The 25,687-nt window shown below is 47.4% G+C and overlaps 1 protein-coding gene across 4 annotated transcripts; it reads left to right on the forward strand.

Moving 5' to 3' along the window:
- The first annotated feature begins 9,364 nt into the window (after positions 1–9,364).
- Positions 9,365–18,815, forward strand: DACT1 (dishevelled binding antagonist of beta catenin 1). 4 transcript variants are annotated; one of them, XM_040560126.1, is made up of 4 exons: positions 9,365–9,858; positions 11,784–11,916; positions 13,554–13,709; positions 16,075–18,815. In XM_040560126.1, the coding sequence occupies exons 1-4, from the start codon at positions 9,499–9,501 to the stop codon at positions 17,931–17,933; spliced, it is 2,508 nt and encodes an 835-aa protein (XP_040416060.1). In that variant the 5' UTR covers positions 9,365–9,498; the 3' UTR covers positions 17,934–18,815. The 4 variants fall into 4 exon arrangements, with proteins under 4 accessions (XP_040416060.1, XP_040416062.1, XP_040416061.1 ...); XM_040560128.1 differs by having other exon boundaries at positions 16,189–18,815; XM_040560127.1 differs by having other exon boundaries at positions 13,554–13,616.
- The last annotated feature ends 6,872 nt before the right edge of the window (positions 18,816–25,687 follow it).

The following is a 25,687-nucleotide window of genomic DNA, read 5'->3' on the forward strand; positions in this document are numbered from 1 at the left end:
CAGCTCCCTGCCTGCAGTTCAATCTCTTTAATGAACATGAGCATAGATGAGTGAGGCACAAGCTGAAAAATTCAGATCCCAGGCCAAAGCATGAATGCGCCAGCGTTTGGGTGTGTAGGTCTGGGGATGGAGTCTGACTCACTTGCAAATAGGGACCCTTTGCAAAACATGGATTAAGGTTCAAATTCCTGTCCCTCCTCTAAAATTAAATAAAGTTAGAAGAAATTCTGAGAACTGGGTGTTTTGGTTCTGGACCATCTAAGACGGGTGAAGTATGTGCTTAAGTGCTTTGTTGAATAGGAAGAGACTTGAGCATGTGCTTAATGTTATTAAGTGCTTAGCTGTTTTTGTTGAATCAGGGCCCCTGGCTTTTAAAGTCAATACTGACCCCTTAGGCTGCATCTGAAAGGATTTGGAAAAGAAGTGGCATCCAGATACTGCTGGATGTTTGACTGCTGAGCTCTGCATTCCTGCTTTGAAGGCTTGTTCCTCTAAATCTGCTCCCATTGCTATTCCGAGTCATCTAAATGACTTGTCCCTGGCCACCAGGTGATTATGCAAGTGAGCCCAGGGAGTTATGGATATTCAACACATGCCCCAGCACAACTCCTGGAGAAGTTGAACTGCCCTGCAGTTTGCATCAGAGATCTCAAGGCAGCTTGGTAATACCGGGATGCTGATGTGTGATGCTGTTTCACTGGCCCAGCTGAGGCCTCTGAGGTCCTCTTCTGCTGGCCACCTTCTGCCCTCCAGAACCAGCTTTTCCTTGTGGGACAGCCCCTGCATCCAGTTTATTTAAGAGGAGAGGGTGAGTGTGGACTAATCCTGCTCCCTGTGGATGGGTGATGTGGACTGAGGAGCAAGGCTGGTCCATAACCAAGCGCAGGGAGCAGAGAGTAGCCGGAGGCAGTGAACTCCTTAGCTGCTGGAAAGGAGGTGTCCCCAAAAATCTGCAGCAAGAGGGTGAATACAAACCTCTTCCCCTGAAATAATGTTTTATGGTATGAGAGCTGGAGCCAGTGAGCAGCGTTTGAGAGCAATGAGAATGCAGATGTGGGGAAAAAAGCAACTTCTGGTGCTTCACAGGTATAAGAGTGGCTGAGTCCGGGATGGAAATAGATGGAAAACTTATGCACAGATGAAAGGCTTGAAATGAAATACATTATGCATGAGACTAACAGTTGGAATCTGAGAGCCACTTGGAGGTAATCATCTGAAAAGCAGGAACAGTTCCGGGCAACAATTTCAGCCTATTGCAGAGGCACCAAAATGGTTACCAGAAACGAGATTTCCCTTTAAAGTGAAGACAAAGTTAGAATCACAGGACCAGAGCGGCATTCGGCCAGCACACCAGACCCAGTGCTCCCTGCCCTTGGTGCTCTCGTGGGCCTGGGCAGAAGCAGGCTGACTGCTGAGCCTGTCCTGGGACAGAGCTGTGGTCCTGCAGGGGCTGGCAGTGCTGTCCCAAGACTATGAGAGACAGACTTTGATGTGCCACGCCAGCATCTTTTGGAATGAAATAATTTCTTAGTGCTGCCATGCCGTTGCCAGCTATTTTTCTAAAAATTGTTCCCGTCTGCACATCTGATGCTCATACCGCAAACGGCAATGCACAGAAGCAGCGTGCCCTGAGTCAACGGTTCAGCTGTGAGACTCAGATTAAAGTTTTAGGCCAATCTTTTCAGGAAATTGAAATGCCATTCTTTTCTCTTGCATGTTTGCAGATAGCCGGGTTGATAGAAAATGTGTTCTTCCAGGGCAAAGCCTTCATTAAAGAAGATTAGAAATGATATTTCCTCCTAAGCCAACATTGATAACAGGATTAATACTCAGAAAATGATGGAACAATGAAAACAACAGAGATTCAGGTTGTGCAGCAGGTCAGCTTGCACCTGAAGTCAAAGCCAGCCTTTTGTGTGCGGCAGGTTCTTGGCTCAGGTTCACCGCGAGGATCAGAGACTGACAGCAATTCCCTCCTGAGCGCTGTCTGTTCCGATTCAGATCACGCCGTGCACGTGTAGCAGGCTCCGTGACTGCACACCTGACCTTCCAAGTTTTATGGGACTCGCTGATGCAAAGCTGGAGCCAGTGACACCTCCCTTCCTCCAGGCACGTGCCTCAAGCAGCAGCAAGAGGTCTGTGTTTGTTCTCCCCAGCGCAGTGGAAAGGGGATTTGTTTCAGGCAAAGAGATTTATGTTTTTTTTTTTTTTCTTGCTTTTTTTTCAGTGGTTCCTTGACCTGTTGTTGCTGCACACAAAATGAGACTCGCTCCTGTTAACCCTCTGAGCATGCAAAAGCAGCAGGGAGATGATGCATGGAGAAGAAGCAGAGAATTTTAGGCTAGGTTCTTCAATGCAAAGTTAAATTCCTGAACACAAAAAGGGGAGGAGGGTGAGACAGTGGGAGTGAAGTGAGGTACTGAGGACCAGTGTCCTTTGAGGTCTCTCCCTTTACACCTGGGACATCTCCATCTCTGAGGGATCCCATATGATGGGGGTTGCCACACCTTAACTCTTTGGCCTCTGGCACTGAGGTCTGGTGACCTTGTTTGAGTTATTTAGCCCAACTTGGCTTGCCCATATCCAAAAGAAAGCATCGGCCAGTCCATAAGGCATGCTGTTTGGTGCACAGCAGATACAGGCAGGTGGCCTCAGGTTCATGCTCACTATGTGCTGAGAGGGGAGCTGTGATGGTCCCAAGTGAGCATCAGCTGGGGTTGGACGAACTCTTTAAAGGCTTTAGGGTTGGAGTTCGCCAAGAAAATAAAAATAATAATTAAAAAAAATAGGGAAGGGCTCACTGCACCAGCAGGAACCCCCCTGGTGCTGGGTTGAATGCTGAGCCGGGGCTGTTACAGAAGCACTGATGTGGGTGCAGTGTTTCAGGTAGCAGGGAAAGCACAAACTGCACAAGCTCGCTTTGGGACAAAACATTTGGGCCGTGCTGCTGTCACTGTAACTATATCTTCACCATTTTATACCATAGCTGGCTTGGTCAGCCCCCTGAGGGGACCTTTCCTGCCCTGCTGTGTTTTGGCCCTGATGTGGGAGGAGAGGGGAAGGCTTGAAGAGTTGTTGGCCCTTGGAGAGTTTTATCAATCCTGACAAATCCATGTTTAACCTTTTATCAAAGACATCCCATGATGGAGAAGCTTTCTATTCCTCAGACTGTGCGAGTTCCTTCTCCTGGGAAATTTTCCCAGGCTGTCTAAATCCTAAACTGTAATTTAAACCCATCATTTCTCTTCTTCCACTTCTGGTAGCTGGTTATTCATAGTTTAACAGATATTTCTCCACAGACACCGTACTGTTGCCAGCCTGATGTGCTGAGATGAACACTGGCAGCAAGGGAACAAGAAGGCATTAACCTGGCAGATGTCCGTCACCAACGGTTAGGCATCCTCAAATGTAAATAAGAAACACAGGCCAGGAGAAGGAAAGGAATAAAAGCACAAGAACATCAAACAAGAGATTGGGAAGGATGAATCAAAAAGTCATCATGGCAGAACTCAACTGACATCATCTGCTTGGTCATGAGGGAGAAAAAGAAGAAAAAGAGGGAGATCGAATGTGTCACTGGAGCGGCTCAGCACTGATGCATTTAAGCAGTGTTCACAGGCCTGGGGAGGGAATGCAGCTGGTAAAGTTTCTTTATAGTGAACAAGAGGGTGGCTTCAAGCTCTGCTTCTTGTCACTTATGACCTTTGAGAGTGATTCCGGTTTAGTTAGCCCCATGTTCCTTCTCCCTGCATTGTCTTTATCAGACTCCTATCCTTAAAAAAAGAGGTAAAAAGAGAGCTGATCTTGCCTTTCCAACCTTTCCATCCAATTCTCTTGCACGTCTTCCCTAATCTAGTGACTAGAATCAAGTTTTGCATCTTCTAGGCCAGTCTGGGAGCTGCCTCAGCCCGGAGGCATTGCTGGAGCAGCGCTGCAGCACCTCGCTGGGCTCGGGGCTTGCCAGTTCCCCAGAGGTTCTGCACTGCTTGGCCTCCTTTGTGAAGCAGAACTGGGGTTTTTGTCACCTGGGGAAGCACCACGCCATCTGAGGCAGCAATGGGTGATTCCAAGTCAGCCCTTTTCCTGGCTACGCAGATGGGCTGCTACCTCTGGAAAGGAAATGGATGTCTTCGCACGGCTCACGGCCTGACAGGGACGTCTGGAGAAGCTCTAATGTCGCTTCCCCACCAGCAGCTGTCTTCTGCATCCTCTCCCGTGGCCTCCTGGGTGACTTCTTGTTTTGCAAACAGTCCATCCTTCCTTCCACATTCCCTCTGGATGAAGCTTTTTGCTGGAGGTTTTCCTGCTCTTTTCCTTTCATTCGTACATTGAGCTCTGCATTCTCAAACATGCCAGCGCAACTCTTCCTGCTGAAAACTGCATCACCGAAATATCTGGGTTAAAAAAAGGAAAGAAGAGGCAATTTTTTTAACTCATATAGGGGCAATGAGCTCTTTTCCAGCCATGGTCCCTGCACAGCTGGTGGGACAATGATCATTGGCAGAGGAATAGCCCAATGTAGGAAATGCCCAACCAGGTGGAGTGGAAGGGATGGTGTCACTGTCCTGGTTCCAGCGCATCTTCCCCTCTCTTGCGTCAGATCAGGGTGCACATGAGGGGCTCAGATCACTGCAGTGACCCCATGGGAGGTGTCTGTCCTTCTACCTGACACACATTGGGGGTGAGAGCAAACAGAACTGCTTCTTTTCAAGGGAGACCAAAGGCAGATCAGGTTAGAATAAGGCGAAAATGGACCCTCAAGGGACCTAATGAGTTGTTGGTGGTTCTTAATGTAGCAGTCATTAGTAGTTTTTGGCACAACAATACAAATGTGGTAATGTTCTGACAGGCTGGGGTAGCGTTATCAACTGAATATTGTGAGTTTTGTGTTAAGGAGCCTATTCCACGTTTAAGGCCTGTGCATCTTGTTGGCAGCATGGACGTGTTTCAGCACTGTACAAAAGCAAGGAAATAAATGTAAGCTGAAGGAGGCTGAAAAGAGTAAAATGAATCGTAGGCACGCAGCAGTTACCTATCACCCACAGAAATTGTTTTCATTTGACAAAAAATGGAAACGCTGCCAGGATATTTTGCTTCAGTTTAGGTTATTTGCTGGGATTGTTTGTGGTTAGTAACAAGCGCAAGGTTCACTTGTAATAATAATGTAACCATGGAAATATGATAACTCAAGCTGATGTCAGTCTGATTTGCTGGTAAGATTTATACCCCATTATATTATCCAACGCAATTAAGAAATGATTAGAAAATTAACATTAGAATAGATTAAAATAAAGTATTAGAGGCATAATGTTGGCTGTGGGTCTTTAGCATGGTCCCCAAGTGGATGTTTCTGGATAACGTATTGCCCTGCCTCAGATGTGTTGTTACAATAAGCAAAGAAAGCAATTGCCTTCGTTTTACAAACAGGGAATTGTAATGTTCCTCTTAATTTCTGCAATTTCCTGCATGCGTTTTAGTGTGGCTGGTCAGAAATTAACCTAGGAAACGTAACAAGTGTTAATTGGCCTCATTTCATCTAAACTGGATTCAAAGATCAGCAGGGGTGGAGGATGGAAAGTCAACTGCATGCATGGGGATGTAGGGGTTTGATCCCACAGGGAAGGAAATCAGTGGTGAGATGGGGGTCCAAAACTCTTCCCCCTTGCTGTCTTGGTTTCTCTGTTGGCAAAATTCACGGTAATGACCTTGCTGGCTTGTGGCTACTCAGGGCTGCCACAGTCCTCAGAGACTTTGGACGTACAATTTTCCTCTGCCCAGACCTGCAGTATCAGCAGTGTACACAGACTCAGTTCTTTAACCTCCTTCATCTCTCTCTGCAAGATGTCACTGTGGTAGCTCTGAAAATTTCTCTGGAGCTGCACCTCTGTGTTTTAAATTCACTGCTCATGCAGCCCCTACCTTCTCAGGGCTCCTTTCATATTACCAGTGACTGCCATCTGCTGCTTCTTGTCTTGTAAGCTCTGTGGGGCAGAGATCATCTCTTTACTCCCTATGTATGAAATGCCTGGTGCAAAGGGAATACATCATTGCTACCACCTAATAATGTAATCATAAGGGATGAGCCAGGATAATCAAAGAAGATGAGCCATTTCATAACCGCCTCTGTACCAGACAGAATTACACCTCTCATAACATCCTAGCAACAGAGCTCCTCAATCGCAGCCTCTTCTCCTTCCTTGCAAATACCTCACTGACTCCTTGCAGCTTCTGTGTTCAAGTTTAGAATGGAGAACCTGGGATTATTTGGTTTTTGGAGATTTTGAACTGATTAAACAAGTGAAGGAACAGCAACTTTACAAAGGAGTGTAAGAGCAAGTCCTGCAGGTGTTGCTGCACACCAGGAGAGGAAGACGCTTTCACGACTTTTTGTTGTTTTCTGAACAGTATCTTCCTAAGCAAATGAAAGAGACTATTCCATGCTCATTCTCCTTGATCTTTCTTCAAACTCTGTCTTTCTAGGTTCTCCCTCTGCTCCTCTCCATGACCTCTCAGCTCTGCTGAGCTTCATCCTAGTTCTTGCACAGTCTTCTCTGACCCTTCCCTCGCTCCTGGTGTCTTAGGTAATTTCTTGCTTTCTTTCTGGTACTCACATCACGTTGACATTTCTTTCTGGCTGCTCACTCGCACATCTCCCATGCTGCCCAGCCTCCTAACTCCCATTGCTTCGCTGGCACCTTCTTACTGCTCTGTCCATGGGGTGAAACCCGTGCTCCTTTTCTTCACATTCCCCTTCCCTTCCTCTTTGCTGTTCCCAGCCATTCAGTGAGTTTGGTTCAGTTGAACCAAACTGCATTCTCCTCTCCATGTGATGGACACGGTCGACAGTTTTGGCAGTTCTCGTGCTGCTTTTCCCTCCTGTAGCTGATGCACTGCAAAGGATGAACATGGAAATGTAAGCAGGGAGCACGGGAGACTGGCAGCAGCTAATACTTGTCAGAGTGGAAGAGGTGCCTTGGGAGGGAGGAATTGACAGTAATCTACAAAATGATAAGTGGCAAATAAATACATCTGAACATTAAGGCAGGAGCTACCTACCACTGTATTTTTTATCTGAAGCTACGCGTACACTGCACAGCGCACAATAGCACAGAAATAGTTGAAATAGCTCTGCATAAATATTGCATGAAGCCTTGTGTACGAACGCATGCAAAGCACAGAGCTACATGCGAAATTCGGCTAAAAAGGGTGAAGGAAAATGTATGAGCTCTGTGTTTCCGTATCTGGAGAGCTTCTGGTACCTGCTTGGGAAAGTAACTGGCATTGCAACACCGCTTTCAGCATAAACATGCTCAGAGGGTGCTGTGTGCCAAGCTCCATGCAGGAGAAGGAGCCATGGAGCAGGTTTTTTGGTCATCAGCGGTGGCCTATAGGTTGTGGGCAGGGTCCGAGTCCAGTTCTGGGCCTTTTATGGGCAGAGAGAGATAAAATAAGTAGAGGGGCATTGGTCCAGTACGGGACTCGGCTTTTTTTTCCAGCTTTGCTTAGCAACCTCAGTCACTCCTTTGCCCTTGGGGTATCCCTTGTCCTTTCAGTGTTTGTCAGTTCTTTCTGTGGCTGCAATTTCATGGTCTTGTGGATCTGGCAGCACTGACACTGCTCCCCAAAGAAGTGGCCCTGCCTTCTCTGGCTGCTTGCTCCTGCGCTGCCTCGCCTCCCTGCTTTTGCTGGCACGTACAGCTACGTCTACATTAGTAGCCAGGACAGGATTTACCACGCAGTATCGCCGTACTGAGGGCCTGCCGTCCATGCTGTATGTGTTTCAAGGGTGCTGCTAGTTGTGTTCTCATCCCACAGACTGAATGGCCGTTAATGACCTCCCATTAGTGGCTGCAGCACTTTGGGTGTGCTCCCTCCTCCTCTTCTGTTTTGCCCCAAACCAGCTCGGTGCATTTGCTCTCAGATCAGCCCGTGATGTGAATTGAAGCACGGCAAGCCGGAATGACTTGAGGGCTGGCTCAAAAAGGCACTCCTAATCCAAACTGAAATATTAATGTAGATGCATTCTGTTGACACGGCTGTGTGGTGAACCAGGTCTGGGAACAGATCAAAAGCAAAAAGAATGGAGCTGGCTTTAGCGTCAGCCATTCTCTGAGGTGATGTATACGGCCTCAAACATTTGGGAGGGACTGAGGGCTGGTTATGAATGCTCTTTTTAGAAAGCACTTTACGTTGGCTTGAAATGTCTGTGAAATAGCAATCTGTGTCAGCTGCAGGCTCTTTGCAACGAGGACCAGCACCTACAGTGGACAAAGCAGGTGGATGGCACCCCACAACCCACCGCCTTCTGCAGACAGCATGGGAGTGGGACACTAACTTTGTGTGAGACCTCTCCATACCACAAACAGTCCTAATCTTCTGCGGAGCAGAGGGAGAGCAGGAAAGAGCAGTTCATTATGTCTGGGAGAGCTGCTGTACCGCAGACTGGTGTGTTTCCAAACAAACCCCGTATTGTGAAGGGCTCCCTGAATGCTTTCTTCTCTCCTCTTCCATTCTCTCCCCTCAGAACACATCCGGAACTCAGTTTTTGCTCTGTTTTCATTCTAACATTTTTCTTTTTTTCCCTTCAGCATCTGCATTTCCCCCCACCCCCTCTCTTTCCACCGCCTACCCATTGTAAACCTAATTGCACGTCCCAGGCTGCAATTAGTCCACATGCTGCATGAAGTTCACTTCATTACGGCTTTTTCGGCCAGTCCACTCCAACGGGCTTTGCAGCAACACCTCGCCGGTGCTTTGATCCTCGTGCCCACGCTGCAGCCTGGCACAAGAATGATAAAATCCCAGAATCATTAAGGTTGGAAGAGACCTCCAGGATCATCTGGTCCAGCCATCCCCCTACCACCAATGTCACCCACTAAACCATGTCCCTAAGCACCAGGCCCAACCTCTCCTTGAACACCCCCAGGGACGGCGACGCCACCACCTCCCTGGGCAACCCGTCCCAACGCCTGACTGCTCTTGCTGAGAAGAAATGTCTCCTCATTTCCAGCCTGAACCTCCCCTGGCACAACTTGAGGCCACCTCCCCTGCGCTCCCCACCTTCCCCCTGCGCTCCCCACCTTCCCCCCGCTCTCCCCGCCACCCTGGGCTGCTCTCTCCCCATTTATTTTCCTCCTCCAGCCGCGCTGAGCTGCCCAGCGCCCCGACGTGCCGCCGAGGGGCTTTTCAGAGCCCTCACCCACCCCCAAGCCGCCCCCGGCTCCTTCCGCCGGGGCACGGCGGCGGCCACCACCGACCCCCGGCGGCCCCGCAGGGAGGCGGAGCTGAGGAAGAGGAGGAGGAGGCCGAAGAGGAGGAGGAGGAGGAGGGCGGAGCGGCGGTGGGCGGGCGCGGGGCGGCGGCGGCAGCCGGGTTCCCCGCGGCCCATTCGCCACCGGCACCGGCGGCCCCGGAGGCAGCGGCGGCCCCGGCAGCGCGGAGCTCGGCGGCCCCCCGAGGGCAGGGCCCGGCAGCGGCGGAGCCCCCTCCCCTGCGGCGATGAAGGCCAGCCCCGGGGCCGCCGCCTCGGCGGGACCCGGACCGGCACCGGCAGCGGGATCGGGTCCGGTCCCGGGAGCGGGGCCGTCGGGGGGAGCCGATGCTCGCTGGAGGGAGAAGGGCGAAGCGGAGGCGGAGCGGCAGCGCACCCGGGAGCGGCTGGAGGCCACGCTGGCCGGGCTGGGCGAGCTGGACTACCTGAGGCAGAGGCAGGAGCTGCTGGTGAAGAGCCTCCTGCTGCGGCGACCCCCGGGGGCGCAGGGGGGCCGCGGGGAGCAGCAGCCGGGCGAGGGGCCGCCGCCGCGGAGCCTGGAGGAGAAGTTCCTGGAGGAGAACATCCTCCTCCTGCGGCGGCAGCTGGTGAGCCCCCGGGACCTCGGGGTGCTGGGGGTGGCGGCTGGGCGGGGGGGGCACCAAGGCACCGCAGCCCGACACCCCGTCCCGTCGGGGCGGTGACGCCCCGTTCTCCCCGCGGCTCCCTGCCCTCGTCCCGGGGGAGCCGGGGGATGGCTCTCGGGGACCGGCTGGAGGGGAGAGCCCCGACGGGGGCCACCGCCTCCCGCAGCCCCGGCGGCGTTTTGCTGGTGGCTGCCCGGCCCGACTGCCATTCAAGGCAAGAGATGCGCTCCCCTTGCCTTGAATGGAAGTGGGAAGCGAGCTCCTGGCTCGGCGAGCCCCAAAGGAGGCGCCGGGAGCTGCGGCGCGCTCGGGATCGGGCCCCGCGCGATAAGGGGTGCTTTTGTTGGAGACGCGCTTGGGGGCTCGTGCGGGAAGGGAAGGCAAGCGGCAGATCGGTTTGCAATGAAAATAGCCTACAGCTGTGCCTGGCCTTCTTTGTGCGCGGCTCAGCACTTGCTTTCACCGGGGGAGAAGTTGGACGGCGCGATTTATTTGCTCCCCCCCCCCCCAATTTTTTTTTCATCCTAGCCTTTTGGTGCACCTAATATAGACTGATTTCCTTCCTTAAAAGAAAAAAAATGATCTCGCTGCTCGGCAAGAGCTGTAGCCAAGTACCAGGGCACCACCACCCGAAGAGGGGCTTTGTGGCAGCGCTTCCATTTGTGCACTTGACGTTGCAGGCACGGCGCTGGCTGGGCTGGGGGGACACCGGGGGCAGTAGGTGGCGCCCTCAGGCACCGCTCGAACCCCAGCCCGGCTTCCAGCCTGCTCCCAGCTCCGGCCAGAAAGGTGGGAGAAGACTTGGGTCACCCCTTTGGTTCTCCAGGGATGGTGATCAAAGCCAGCGCGGCTTCAAACGGCCTCGTTCGTGCTGTTGGCGTTCGCTTTCCCTTTGCCCGAGGACTGGCCCAGCCCAGGGAAGGGTCGTCCTTGATTTAATGGGTTCAGAGCGAGCCCAGTTATGAGCATCAAAACTCTTTGCGATGAGCGTATTGGAGCACCGCTGGGCACAGATCAAATGATGCACTTAGAAAAAAAAAAGAGATAAACCTTCCCCCTGCTTCCCCCACTTTCCCCAAAGCCAGAACAATTAAAGAGTATGAAGCAGAACAGATGATGGATAAGCAACATTATAATACACACAGGGAAACTGATTGCATTGACCGTGGGTTAATGAGTGCCTTACAAAATCATTTCTTATTGCTTATTTTATGCCATCAAATTACCTTCATAAATAGCCTTAAAATTCATCTCACAGCAATTTTGTACAATTATAATGGGAGAAGAGGAAGAATTTCTCTTCCTTCCTGCTGCACTGCAAAACTAATAAAAGGGTGGTGATCCCAGCTCTGGGAATCTTGCTGCCTCTGTGGTGGAATATGGGCTTATACCGTGCAGCAGAACGAGGCGGTTCCCACACTACAGACACTTGTTGGCAGAGCCGCTCGTCCCATTGTGTGAACAGATGTGATCTCTGACTAGCATCACTGCGGTGGTGAACGTCCCCTATTACACTGGCAAAGCTGTATTTTCACTGAAGTAACCCATTTCATATGTGCAGGTCTGGTTTTACCATATCATACAAAACAGCTTTGTTGTTACAGCTGTGTTCTCGCAAAAGAGCGCTTTGCCAACACAGTGTATTGTGGGGCATGCTCCTTATGTAGAGCTGGTTGGAAAAGGCTGGAATGAAGTGCCTGCATAATTCTTCAGTTAAGTATTTATCCAGAGCAAGTATCTAGAATTTCAGGACTTCGTCCTGTTTGTAATTTTTTATTTTTTAAAGAACGTTGACATGATGCTCAGAGGGAGAAGGCTGATAGTCTGTGGAACCCCTTCGTGTCTGCCCCACTGAAGGAGCTGACATTTGTCGTCTTGTTTTCCAGAACTGCTTGAGGAGGAGGGATGCCGGCCTATTAAATCAGTTGCAAGAGCTAGATAAGCAAATAAGTGACCTCCGTCTGGACGTGGAAAAAACGACAGATGAACACCTTGAGACAGACAGTCGTCCAAGTTCAGGTAAGGCCAATGTGCAGCAGGACGGAGCCTCTGAGTACCTGGAATTAAGCAGCCTGTAGTTTTCAGTACTGCAACAGTAAATGTATATTGCACATTCACACTCTGATAGTTAGTGTCAACTAGGAAAGTTCACCTACTACTAGAAAGGTTGCTGTTTGTAGACAACATATTCAGAGGGATGTTTCAAGCTTAATTAGGTTTTTAGTGTCTGGGTCATGTTTTTTTCTCAAGGCCACCCACAAAATGTTCCAATCCTCCTGTGTATTAGGAAGGAGGTTGCAGGAAAAATGGTAAAAGCAAGCAGCGACAGCAAGAGAAAGATGTCAAAGTTAATCTTGCATCCAGATGGAACAGTGAATCGTAATATCTGATCCCCGATGTATTGAATTTCATTCCATTCTAATTGTGTTGAAGCCAATAAATGGTATTTAACTATGGGGAACCTTCCTTAGCGGCATCTAGACTTTTGATGGCACTAAAAAGTGGAAAACCCACCAAACAATCACTTGCACTGTTAAAACCATTGCTTATTTCTAATTTGAACTTGACTTGCTCCCATACTGATTTATTTTCAAATGCTTTTCTCCCATAGACTAAGGTCTTTTCTAGTGCCCAGCTTTTTCTCCTCTTGGAGGTGCTATACATTTTAATTCCCAGCTTTTTTTGATGAGCTAAACAGGTCAAGTTCATTAAGTCATTTGTTTCAAGGCATTTTTCCAAGCTCTTAAATAGCTTTATGGCCCCTTTCCAATTTTTTAGCTTTGTTTTAAGCGTGCTGGATTTGAGGACTAGGCACACCGTTCCAATGTCTTTCTTACCAGTGCCATATAGACTGGTGAAGTCATTTCCCAACTGTTATTCATTAGTCTCTTTGTACATCCAGCAATCTCATTAGCTTTTTTCTTTTTTCCTTTTTTTTTTTTTTTTCCGTATCATTAAGCTTGATTGAGCTGCTTTTCCATGCTGACTAAGTCCTTTTCAAGAGAATTGTTTTCCAGGATGCATCCTCGTTCTGTAGACATGATCTGCATTCCTTTTTCCTAAATGTACAATTTAAATCTTGATTATAGTGTGTTGTATTTTTCTTGGGTAGACCCTATTTACCAAGAAATAAGATTTTCTGTGTCTGCACATTATTTACTATTCTTCTGTCATGTCATCCTAAATATTATATCTATGTCCAGAACTTTGGTGAAAATAATGGATTGCATTGGGCCCAACACTTGGTAAAAAATTCTGTAGTCAAGTGATAGCTGGGGAGTCTGTGTTGGAATATGCTATTAAATGAGTGGGCTGGCAAACACAGCCTGGAGCCTTCTAGCTAAAATCCATAAGCCCCTGTAAAGGTTAAAACCCGAGCCCCTATAAAGGTTAAAAAAAATACAGTTAAAAAAATCATATGCTGAATAAAGTTGTGCTCTTTTACTTTTAAGTGCCTTACTATTAAACTGAATTCTTTGTAGCAGTAAGGGTATTACTAAATTGTGCACTGCTTTTTTGGATGATTGAATGAAATCCCATAACTAATTGCAATAGGGTAAGCCAACATAAACATGAGCATGACTGCCGTTCTAGGGACACAACTGGTAACTTTGTGTAGACATAACTAATATAAATCCAAACTCTTATTTTTATAGGGTTTTATGAGCTGAGTGATGGAGCTTCTGGATCGCTCTCGAATTCGTCTAACTCTGTCTTCAGTGAGTGTTTATCCAGTTGCCATTCTAGCACTTGCTTTTGCAGCCCTTTGGAGGCAACACTGAATATCTCAGATGGACGCCCTAAATCTGCAGGTATAGTAAAAGCAGGTCGAATACATCATACTCCAGGAGGTGGCTTTGGCTTTGGAAATACTGCCTCAGGAGTATCTGGGTTGGATTAACCCTTCTTCTTTTCATTTGATGTGCTGTGCTCTGAAAAGATTCCAGTGCCTATCATGTACATGTGTCATGAGGCAGGAGGACCATTTCCCTTCCACCACTCCAGCCTTACATGTGAATCTGTCGCCCTTAACGTATGAAAAAAACTCGTGAAAATATGACAGCTGCTCTACCCAGTAGAGGGCAGTGGTACATACGCACATAAACACATTAGTCGGCTATTTTCTCATGATTTCTTTTAGAAAAGCATTTTTACTAAACAGCAGTAATTAGAAGTACCTCCACAGCCATGCAATATAGGCCCACTGTTGTCCTTATTAAAAGTGACAGAGTAAGGAGCTAGCTGCAGGTTGCAAGTTGGTCTGTTTGTAGCAGTCATTTTGTCAGCTCTGAAGGTCCTTAACACGCACGTGATGATGCTCAGGTGTGTTCTTCATGTAGGTATTACAGGCAAATAGACATAATGAAAAGGGAAAACGTATTTTGTCTCCGGCAGAGAGCTGTTGAGTTTCCATTGTCACTAGGTTGAAGTTGCAATCCTTACTGTGTATGATGGTAAAATAGGAAGGCCTCCTCTGTCCTACTCTGTCCTGCTTCAATAGGACTTTTGTGATTGAGCATTACAGGTTGAAGTTGCAGCCGTACTCATTCAAAAGCCTTAAGTCCATTCTGGGTTGTGGAGGATGCTTGTAACCATAGTATTTCTAATTTCCATTCTGCTCTTTAAGGTTAACTTATAGTGAATTTTTGTGAAACGAGGACAAAATAATTCATGTTCTTCTGACTCAGAAGTGGGAAAATTCAGCCTGGGATACATTCTTTCTGAGATGCTGAGAACTCCTCTAAGTTATCCTTTGAGCAGCTTGAGGTAATTTAATGTTCCCTGTTGAAAGGTATATGTGATTTTCAGCAGCCATACATAAAAAGAAAAACATACATAAGGCTTTCCAGCAGATTGCTTTGCTGTTTTTTTTCTGTGTACAACATGAAATCTAAAACTCTCATTAATCATACCGTCTCACTTTTAGGAAGGAAATTTCTCAAACTGGCACGTTTCAAAGAAGTCTTTTTTGGCAACATTTCCTGACTCTGACATAGAATTTAGGAAATGTGGGAAAACTGTGAGGTGATCTGGAGGAAGTGCCTGTTCCTACCTTCCCTGTTCTCCCTCTCCTGCCCACACAGGAACATCATCTCTATCAGCTAATTTCATCAAAGTATGTGAGACCTCTTTTGAAATAAGCCTTAGATAAGTGGCAAGCACTGAGCATTCAAATTTGAGAACCCTGGCTGAAGTTTCTAGCCCAAGGGTAGAAAACAAAACTGACAATAATCTGCAAGGATCATTTAGGTTGTCCCCCTACCCAGGAAGACAAAATGAACTAAACCTTAAGAAAATAATAATCTTAGGTGCTTGGATTGAAGCCTTGCTTGTAAGGTTGCTTGTCTCCTACATAAGTGCCTTAGCCATTACATCTGACTCATGCATCTTGAAACGCACTGGATTTCTCTTCCACAACTCTCTTTGCAGAGCCAAGGCTAGGTGATCGGCTGTATTGACCTGCAATCCTTGTACTTGTGTGGAAAGATGAGCCTGTTTCCCGTTCTTTCACCTCTTATTGTTCAAAATGCACACCTATTATTATTATTTACATTATTGCAATTATAAATAGTTATCATGCTAATAGTAATTATAATTATAATAATAACAACAATAAAATTAAATCTGGGTTTTCTTTTTTGACCCAAGACATACTTGGAAAAATCTGGAAGTGAAATTTGTCAGTAAGCTAGAAGCAATTCATTGGTCTCTTGTCTATGTTTTTTCTTTCTCTTTGGGCAAAGTAAAATAAGAATTATACATCTGAGGCCCACAGTGAGTTATACAGGTGACAGTGTAACACACAAACATGAGAGACCTTTACAGACTTCTGGGTGGCTTGGATATGAAACAGGAAGCTCTTAGCAGTCTAGGCACAAGTATGAAATCAATGTAAATATTCTCATCAGGGCTGAGATTTTTATTTTTTCAACAATTTGGCCATGTTGGTGCAAACCCTCCCTAGATGCAGGTGGGAAGAGACCCACAGAAGAATAGTGCTGCTTTTATAGCTGTTGAGCAGCAACCTGGTAGAGAGATTTCTCCTGTTTGAACAGCACTGCCGTAGTGAAAACGTTACACCACTTGTGTAGATGAGACCGGAGCCCCTGACAGCGTGTGAAAAACAGCAGGACTGTCACTGGTAGGCTCTCTAAACTCTTCTAAAATGCCTTTCAGATCTCATAGGCTGGATGGATTATAATAAGGAAGGCCAGCATGAGGACCAGACCGCAGGCTCTGTCTGTCGCTCTTTGTCCACACCGCACTCAAATTCCCTCGATGTCGTTGCAGATGTACATCCAAAGTACCAGTGTGATCTGGTGTCTAAAAACGGGAGTGACGTCTACCGGTACCCCAGCCCTCTCCATGCGGTCGCTGTGCAGAGTCCCATGTTTCTTCTCCCTGTGACTGAGAACCCCCAGCGAGAAGAGGAGAGACTTGGCTGCGATATTACCGACGTTTGCGCTGGATCTGAAATAGACTCAGGAAAAGCAGCCGATGCCTTTCTCCCGCCGGGCTCCTGCCCTGCATCGTGCCCGTCCGCCAGCAAGAGGATAGACGGCTACATCTTAAGCCTGGTGCAGAGAAAGACTCACTCTGTAAGGACTAACAAACCAAGGACAAGTCTCAACGCTGATCCCACCAAAGGGATCTTGCGACACGGCAGCATGTGCGTCAGGCAGGCTGCTGGGGCAGTTTCGCACAGCAATGTCGTGAACCTGAAGAGCACGAAGCAAGCGTGCTTGCCGCCCAGTGGGACGGCCGCTTTGGACAACGTGGTGTCCTCCCCGCTCAAGCAGAGGCCGAGGGAGGCGGGTGGTGAGCAGGTGGAGAGTAGAAAGGTGCCTTTGCCACCGGCTTTTCCACCCGGTGCGGCGAGTGAAGCCCAGAGCAAACATCTGCTGCGGGGGGCCAAGCCAGCGCCTTCAGAGCTAAACCGGCACATGGTGGCTACCACGGGGGATGTTCCCAAGGAAAGCGGCCAGCTCTTCACGGTGTCTCCCAAAGAGAGCCCAGGGAAGCCGGTGGTGCTGCAGCCAGAGACCAGGGTCAGCCAGCCTCCCAAAAAGGTTCTGCTGAAGAGCAGCTTGCAGGTGGCTCACTCCTCCTCGCCTCCTGTGGAGGAGAGGCCCATGCTGGATTTCAAAAGCGAGGGCTCTTCTTCTCAAAGCCTTGACGATGGGTTGCTGGTGAATGCCCAGTACATACCGGCCCAGCAGCAAAGCGTTAAGCTCCACAAAGGCACCCGAAACGTCAAGATTTTGAAAAGCTCAGCGCTGAAACACAGGCCGCACCTCACCAATGGGCTGGAAAATGGCGCGCAGACATTGCGGGAGAAAGGCAAGCCGGTCGGCAAGAAGTGCCGCTTCCCTGAGGAATTGGATACAAATAAGAAACTGAAAAAGCCCTCCTCAAGGGGGAAGAGGAGCAGCAGCTTGCAGCCGGAGTCTGGCCTCCAGGGCAGGCCTGCCGGCCTCCATAAATCGGTAATCAGATCCCACGGACATGGCCGGGAGGTTGTGGTGGCCAAGCCGAAACACAAGCGGGCCGACTACCGCCGGTGGAAGTCGTCGGCGGAGATTTCCTACGAGGAGGCCCTGCGGAGGGCGAGGAGGAACCGGCGGGATGGCGTAGGAGTCTACTCGCAAGTCCCCCTGCCGTATGTCAGCCCCTACGCCTACGTAGCCAGCGACTCGGAGTACTCAGCGGAGTGTGAGTCTTTGTTCCACTCCACCGTGGTGGACACGAGCGAGGACGAGCAGAGCAACTACACGACGAACTGCTTCGGAGACAGCGAGTCCAGCCTGAGTGAGGTGGAGTTCGTCGGGGAGAGCACTACCACCAGTGACTCTGATGAAAGTGGGGGCCTCATTTGGTCTCAGTTTGTCCAGACGCTCCCTATCCAGACGGTCACGGCTCCAGAGCTGCATGAAAATGCAGCAAAGGCCTTTGTCAAAATCAAAGCCTCCCATAACCTCAAGAAGAAAATCCTGCGCTTTCGGTCAGGCTCCCTGAAGCTCATGACGACCGTCTAGTGAAGGGACTTGGTGGAATGTATCTGCTTCTGCTTTCGGAAGCAAGGTGCTTTTGTGTACATATTTCCACAGATTTTTTTTTTTATACAAATATTTAAAACTTAAGGTAAATTATGTCACTTGTCTTCAGAACTTGGGTGGATACTAGTGCCTTTTAAGTGGAAATAAAAACCATTACACTTGTTTAAAAAAAAACAAAACATAACACTGCCATTTCAGTGGTGAACAGCCTCCAGTGCATAGTATCAGAAGGCTTTGAAAAAAAAAGGCTAATGTTTCCAGGAATGGATCTTCTTTGCCTATTTTTTTTTTTCCAGTTCTGGGTCTTATACAGGATATCAACAGCTTAAGGTCATAAGGTTTTAGGGGGTGAGGGGGAGGGAGTATGGGTGGTCTTCATGTTTTTGCTTGTTCCCTTTCTGCTGCTCCTCTTGCCACATCTTGAACTTGTTCCTCCTGATAGTCCAGCCTGATTTTTTTTTGTCTTTTTTTTTCTTGTTGATTCTCTTCTTGAAGCTGGCCTCTGTCCCTCCCCAACCTTCTCCCATGAGGAAAGGGCTCCTGTTAAATCTATCTCCAAGGTCAAGTTGCCTTCTCTGGAGTGCACTCTGCTCTGATTTCCTGGGAGTCCCGGTGTGGACTGTGGTGGTGTTCAGAATAAACTGTTGGAGCAGCTGACCAAGGCTTAGTAGCTTCAGTATATTGTGTAAAACTGCTTTTGAAAAAAAAAAACATATGCATGTCACGTGCATGAGTATCAGTAGTTTTAATATTCCTGTTGATGTCCAATTTACTGTACATCATCAATGGCTGTTTTTATATATATATCATTGTGTAAATTAATATAACACATCATATGCTGTAATAAACAGTCTGTTTTAATACTTTTTTAAAGTTTGTTACGTTGGGGCAGACCCAGTCAATGGTTTTGTATTGGCGTTGTCACCACCTCGGTGTCTCTTTAATGTGGCCTGTTAACATTCCCTGGAATTCGTCATGCAGGAAATGGAGCAAGTTTAAAATGTTGCTGTGTATGTGATTTGTGCTTTGAGGGAACTGGATTGTCGTGGCTCCTCTTGTTCTTGCAGTAACTTGCATTTTTTTTAAGGGCAAGATGGGATTGAGGAGCTCGGAGATGTCTTCAGGTTGTTGCTTATGGGCAGCTCATATTGCGGAGCAGATGGAAATGTAATATTAATCCTCCTTGCTTCAGGGTGCTTGCAGACTAACGTACAACTGAGGGGCAGATGGTAGGTTTCTGTAACCAAACAGATCTGTGTAATGCAACGGGTGTCCCTCTGAATTGACCAGTAAAAGAATAGTCAAAAGCTGCGTGCTCGCTCAGGTGCTGGGCTGGGTAGAGGAGACTGTAGGCTTGGTGTCCCTGGTGCCCCCTTTAGGCGTGGAATCTGTGGCACAACCCTGACAAGGTTAGGAGAAAGAAGTGACAGTTGTGTCACCCACTGGACTCTGTCTCAGTTTCTTTCTTCCCGTAGGACTGGAGGTGAGTCTGTGCCAGCAAAGGAGAAAGGAGCTAACCGCAGACAACGCTGCTTCCCTTTGCAGCAACAACTTTGCAGGTTGCCTGTAGGATGGCTGGAGGTTTATGGCAGGCATGTCTGGTGGAGCTGGGCCAGGGAATGGGCTGCTTTCTGCAGGTTCATCTTCTGCTCTAGGATCTGTGAAGCAGTGGGCATACAACTAGCATGGATGCTGTGATGGTTAGGAATTTCAGGGATATATGTGCAGCTCGTCTGGTCCATAGCAAGCCTGGCTGGGCAGAGGCCTTCCTTTGTGGTTTCTCTGTGTCCTTCCTGCTGTCACCCAGCTGTAAAGCAGAATGGTACTTTCTCAGGTTTCCTTGCATTGCAAATGTCGGAAGGAGAGATCCACCAAGAATTAAATGTCTCTAGGAACAGCTTCTGAGATAGTGGTAACACTTTGTCTAAGTGGTGGATTTCATCATGAGATGCATCTAGATGCATGTCATATTTTTTTTCTTTTTTTCTTTTTTTTTAGTAGAGGAATATCACTTTCTGTGTGGGGTCATGCAGTATTGTCATAAGTTTCTAGATGCAGTGACCCACAAAGTCCTTACATGTCCATCTCCCATGAAAAAGGAGAAGCTGTAACTCAGCTGGTCTTAATTCTCCTGTTGCTTTAAAATGGAAGGGTAACTTGTGTGTGTATATATGTAAGTATATACATTGTATACATTTTATATATGTTATATAAAATATTAATATAGAATAATTATTCCAGAAGTTGCTGGACAATAGCTGCTGCTACAGAGAGGGGAGGGAAGAAATGTTTGTTATGAAACACGGCATTACTGAAGCTGATCAGCAGCTCAACACATCCCTGTTAATAACTGACGGGTGTTATATCAAACAAAGGGAATGTCAAGAAGCTTGTCAAAGCTCATGGTTTCTTTCCTAAAATCTCTCTTAATCATGCCACATAATCTCTCTCTGAGCAAGAAAAAAACATGCAAATCCCTGTAAATCTCCTCAAAGGTGTAGCAGAGTAAAAGAGAGGATCTGCAGATGTGCACTGTCTCTGTGGCTGTAAAGGGGCTGCTGGTGGAAAGAAAACTGACCAGTGGCTTTGGAAAGATAAGTTCTTAATTACAGTGTTTTAGCATATTGTCTCTTACCGGGTGAAGGAGGCTGGTTTCCAAAAGTGAGTTGCTGAATAGTTTCGGTTTAAGTAATTGAGTAAAATAATAAGAAGTTAACCACCTAAATATCACTAAAACTGCATCAGCTGCAACCACTGCATTCTGCAGCATGCTCATAGGGTAGCTTAATACCAGATGGGGAAATGCGCCGATGCTATCTCTGTTTTAATTGCATCTGAGTCATTTCAGTTTGGAAAAGGAATTTTCCTTTTCCTACATGATTTAGGTAAGCATCCAGAATCCTTTAAACAGGCCTACATCTCCCCCTTTCCCCTCTCTCCCCCCCTGTTATTTTTAAAATAAAAATCTTACAGTGCTGGAAAAGTACTTGATATTGTCCCAAAACACAGCACACATTCTTTTCTCTGGTTCTGATTTAGGAAACACATCTATGTTAGTAAGTTTTTGCAATGTTAGGTTGAAAAACATCTGCAAATCTTGGACAGCAGTTAAATATCTGGCACTTCTTTAAGCTACCTGGCTTTCCATCTCCACAGCCTTGAGTCCTTGCCAATGTACTTTTCATAATGTTCGTGTTTTAATTATCCACAGTGTTTATGGTAGTCTCTGGAAGTTTGAAGCTGCGAGGTTTGTCTTCAGTGCACTGGGGCCTATTTCAAGGTGAGGACAGGTTATGGTGGGGAGGTTTGGGTTTATACCCCCGTGCTGCATGTATAACTGAGCCCAGCAAAGCACAGAAGGACACGCTTAACATAAGGAACGTAGCTGGATTGCTTCTGAGTTAGGTTATGGAGTGTCACTGTGCATCTCTGAAGTACTATCTCCTCTAGTGCAGGATTCAGCATCACATACGATTCGAGGTGCTATGATTCACAAGGGATATGAGAGTGTCACAGCAGGCTTTTGGGGTCTGTCTTATGCTCCATAAGTCCAGTCACAGCTGTGGGTCAGTGGATCACAAAGCAAGCTGGCTGTGGTGTATGGGGGGTCAGAGAGAAGCCCTGGCTTTTTGCCTAGACGTCCCAACTGCGCGGGGCCCCTGTTGTGGACCTTGTGCTTGTCCTGAGAGATTCAATCCACTGGTGTCACAAGGGTTTGGAACAGCTGGGTCTGAAAGAAGGTGTCAACAAAGAGCCCATAAATGCAGTGGTCTGATTCTGGTTCATCTGTATTTCCAGGAAAGGCTGGAAGAAGGAGGTGTTTCAGTCCAATGTCCGGCTTGGTAAGATGGACTGGGCAAGCCTGAATCCTCTCAGGGACGGTGTTTCATTTTTTCCAGTGCTCTTGAAATGATTAAGGCCACTCTCAGCAGTGGCAGTGGATGAGGTACTTTAAGTGTCTGGTCAAGTCCTGCAACAGCCTTACTGGGACAAGTGATAAGCTCCAGTCTCCCAGGTCTGTTTTTTCCCTTCCATAGCCCAACTCCTTGCAGAGAGCCTTCAGCTCACAGCCTTTGCAGCTTTCCTTGTTCTGGGCCTTCAGAAAGAATCTGTCCATCTCTTAAAAGCTTTCTAGTTTTTCTCCTGGCGTGGGATTCATCCTGGATGTACAGACTGACAACTGATTTCCCCCAACAGAGTCCTTTACCTTCATTAATCCTAAATCTATCTGTTTGTTGGCTCTGAGAAAGGTCAGGAGCTCCTCAGGTGGCAGCCAGCAAAGCCATCCCTGAGGGACCTGTATCCTTTTCTGCCACAAAGAGCAGACAAGGTTTTTGTTAGCTGTGATTGCCATTCGGCAGATGATTCATGACACAGGGCATGGCTCTCCCTCAATGTGCTTTTTCTCGCAGGAGGGAACAAGGACATGAAAATTGTGAAGAAGCAGAAATAGCTAAAGATGTTTTTAATAGCTAAATTCAGCATTTAGCTGTACCTTTGGAGCAGCCAACAATCATACATATAAGTGAACTGCTAGCACAAAAAAAGAACCATTCCCAACTCTTTCCAACATAATACTCAATTTTACAGTTCCTGTGCACAGTACAGAGAGGATACAGAGACTGCAAACCAGTGGAAACAATCTGCAAAACCCAGACCTATCTGCTTTTCCTGTGAATTTCCCTGAAACTCCAAGGAATTGCGTTGAGGCTCCTTGCATGGCATGATTTTCATTTATTTATTTTTTTAATTTGGCAAAATAATATAGATGGATCACTGTGGCAAGAAACAATTGCTCTGGGGTTTAAAAATCCCACAGTGCTGGCATGAGGGGAGATGTACAGAAACAAGTGGGAGATCAGTTAAATGGGATAACAAAAAGTGCTTTTTTTTTGCACAGCAAGGAATGTGCTGCCACAGGCAATAGCAGCGCAGATATAATGTCAGCAAGTTCAAAGGCGATAGACAGGGTATTACAGAAAGGAGGGAGGGATGTGTGCTCTACCACCCCCAGTTAAAGACTGTAGAAAATGGAAGGAGTGTGAGGAGAATGGACTGCAGATAGTGGCCAGGCTTGCATGTTTTCCCTAAAGATTGTTGCAACTGTTGAAGCACAGTTGCACAGTTGCACAGAAGCACAGAACTGTTGAAGCTGGAGAGGTGAGACATTGTGCTGGCTGAGAAGGCCTGTGGTCCTGAGAAGGCCAAGATCCCTGTGATCTTGGTTTAGCTGATAGAAGTTGTCTATGCAACTGAATTCCCTCAGTCTTTATTATTCTTTTGTCCTCCCAACCGCTGCTGAAGATGTGGTTTGCATTGCTTTGCAAGGAAGTTTGCTTTGCACGGTTGACTGATGGTGGCACGCATTTCTTCAAACAATGGACAAGTGTTTCTGGTCACTCATGTCCCATGGCAAAACAATTTCATTCCACCTTTTTATGTGGCCAGTCTGTGACACAAGTCCTGTGAGGAGCAGCTGAGGGAACCGGGGCTGTTTAGTCTGGAGAAAGGGAGGCTGAGGGGAGGCCTCCTTGCTCTCTACAACTACCTGAAAGGAGGCCACAGTGAGGGGGGTGTTCAGTCTCTTTTCTCAGGTGACAGGTGATAGGATGTGAGATAATGGCCTCAAGTTGCACCAAGGGAGGTTTAAATTGGATAAGAGGAAGAATTTCTTCACAAAGAGGGCGATCGAGCGTTGGGACGGGCTGCCCAGGGAAGTGTTGGAGTCCCTGTCCCTGGATGTATTTAAGAGACGTGGATGTGGTGTTAAGGGACATGGTTTAGTGATGGGACTTGATAGGTCAGGTTGCTGGTTGGGCTTGACTATTTTGAAAGTCTTTTCCAGCCTAGATGATTATATAATTCTATCATGCTGAACATCCATCGCTTGTAATGGAAATGCAGTTATGGACATAGTCCATTTACTAGCTTACCATGGGAATCACTGGACAGCAATTTTTCATCCTACAGTAGTTTCTAAACTGCAGAAAATGTTGATGACCACCAACCCAAACAAACTGTAGTAATAGCAGAGCACTGGGCATTTACTGCACCTTGCCTTGGGATTTTGCTGTCCTTGGAGAGTTTTCCTCTTTCTCTGTTTGTATCTACATCTGTGCCTTTTTAGTTTGGACAGCAGAGCAGTTTTGGTGCGTGCTAGCTAGATGCCTTTGAGACCCTAACCTAGACACTCCACTCCAGGGGCTCAGGAAATGTGCTCCTACCTGGGCAGGAGCATGGGGTCTGAACCTGTGATGGCTCCCTAGAACAGCTTCCAGTCCAAAAATATGGATAAATTTAGTCAAAAAACGTGGACAAATTTGTTCCAAATTACACCGGGGACAAGAGTAAATCTAGGCTGAAGTAAACACAAGAACTGTATATATTGTACCTGTGGGGCCGTCAGGTTGGATCTGCTCCTTCTGTGTGGAATGCCTTGCTAATGTAAGCAGAGCCTCTCTCTATTAATGGCCTTTGTTTCCATGCTGTATTCCTTTAAGATCAATAAAATATATTAACATTAATAACTTGATGTCACTGAGCCAAGCTCTGAAAATCTGGCTTTTGTTCTTTTTAAAGGAGTTGGAGTTGAAAGTCCTGCAAACTAAGGTTTTCATGACATTACTGAAGGAAAATGTATATGGTCTGGAGTCTTACCTCATGATGTAATGGCTTTGCAAGCAGATTAAGTGTTTTCCCCCCAGAAAGGTTCAAGTCTTCTGTGGTCAAGGGCAGGAAGCTGGAAAACTTGCAACCTGTTGAAAAATATGTTCCCTGGGTCTCCTTGCAATCTGTAAGCCTTACATTTTAAGAAATGGGCTTTTCTGGAGGGGAAGCATGAGGTACAGGGGGGACAAGGACCCAATCAATCTTAATATCTGAAGTATTCATGCGGTAAGTGTTTAAGCATCTGATTAAGCCCATTCCGACTCAACGAAGCATTTCAGCACATGCTCTGGGTACTTCACGGTTAGGAGTGAATTAAGCATGTGCTCAGGAGTGCTGGTGGATCGAGGTCTCTAAGCTTGTCTTTACAAGCATCCCGATGAAACATATCTGTTTGTGCAGGCTGTCCTCGTGACTTCTCTTGGATAATGTTGGAGGGACTCCCTGGTGGATCCCTGCTCTCCCTTCAGAGCCAGACCCTGTATGGTGAAACCTGATTCAAACTGTTCATCTGAACTCGGGAGGAACAGTATCTCGAGTCTGTATTTTAACCAATAATGGAAACAAGGTCTTTTAAAGGAAGAGATGCATTTGTTATTTGTTGTATTTGAGGTGACTGAGCTAAAACACTTAGAGACACGTAAGAGGGAATGTGCTCGTGCTCTGTGTTGGTAGCAGGGCTTTCTGTAAGCCCTGAGAATGGCACCTGGGAGGAGAAAAAATGACCCCTTCTGCATGTGCTCATTTCCCTCAGGTGTCCAGGTGGAGGTGGGAGATTGATCTGGGCAGAGAGGGCCAGCACACACACAAGCCTTCTGAGACCCACCACCCATTCTTGTGCCTGGCTAATCTTACTTGAGTCTCAGTTTTGGGTGGTGTGCTTAGCAAAACAATGGGGTGTCAGGGTTACCTGGACTGGAGAACAGAGCCTGGAAGCATAGAGAGGTTGACTTAGCACAGCTTCAAGGAAAGCTGCACTTTGAGCAAACAGTAATGGTTAGGGAAGGGTTAAAAGTTTGTCTTCTCTTCCCAGACACATTATTTACAGTGGGTTGGTTTCCTCTTGG

This window comes from Cygnus olor, chromosome 5, assembly GCF_009769625.2.
Source record: "Cygnus olor isolate bCygOlo1 chromosome 5, bCygOlo1.pri.v2, whole genome shotgun sequence".
NCBI classification, from domain to species: Eukaryota; Metazoa; Chordata; class Aves; order Anseriformes; family Anatidae; genus Cygnus; species Cygnus olor.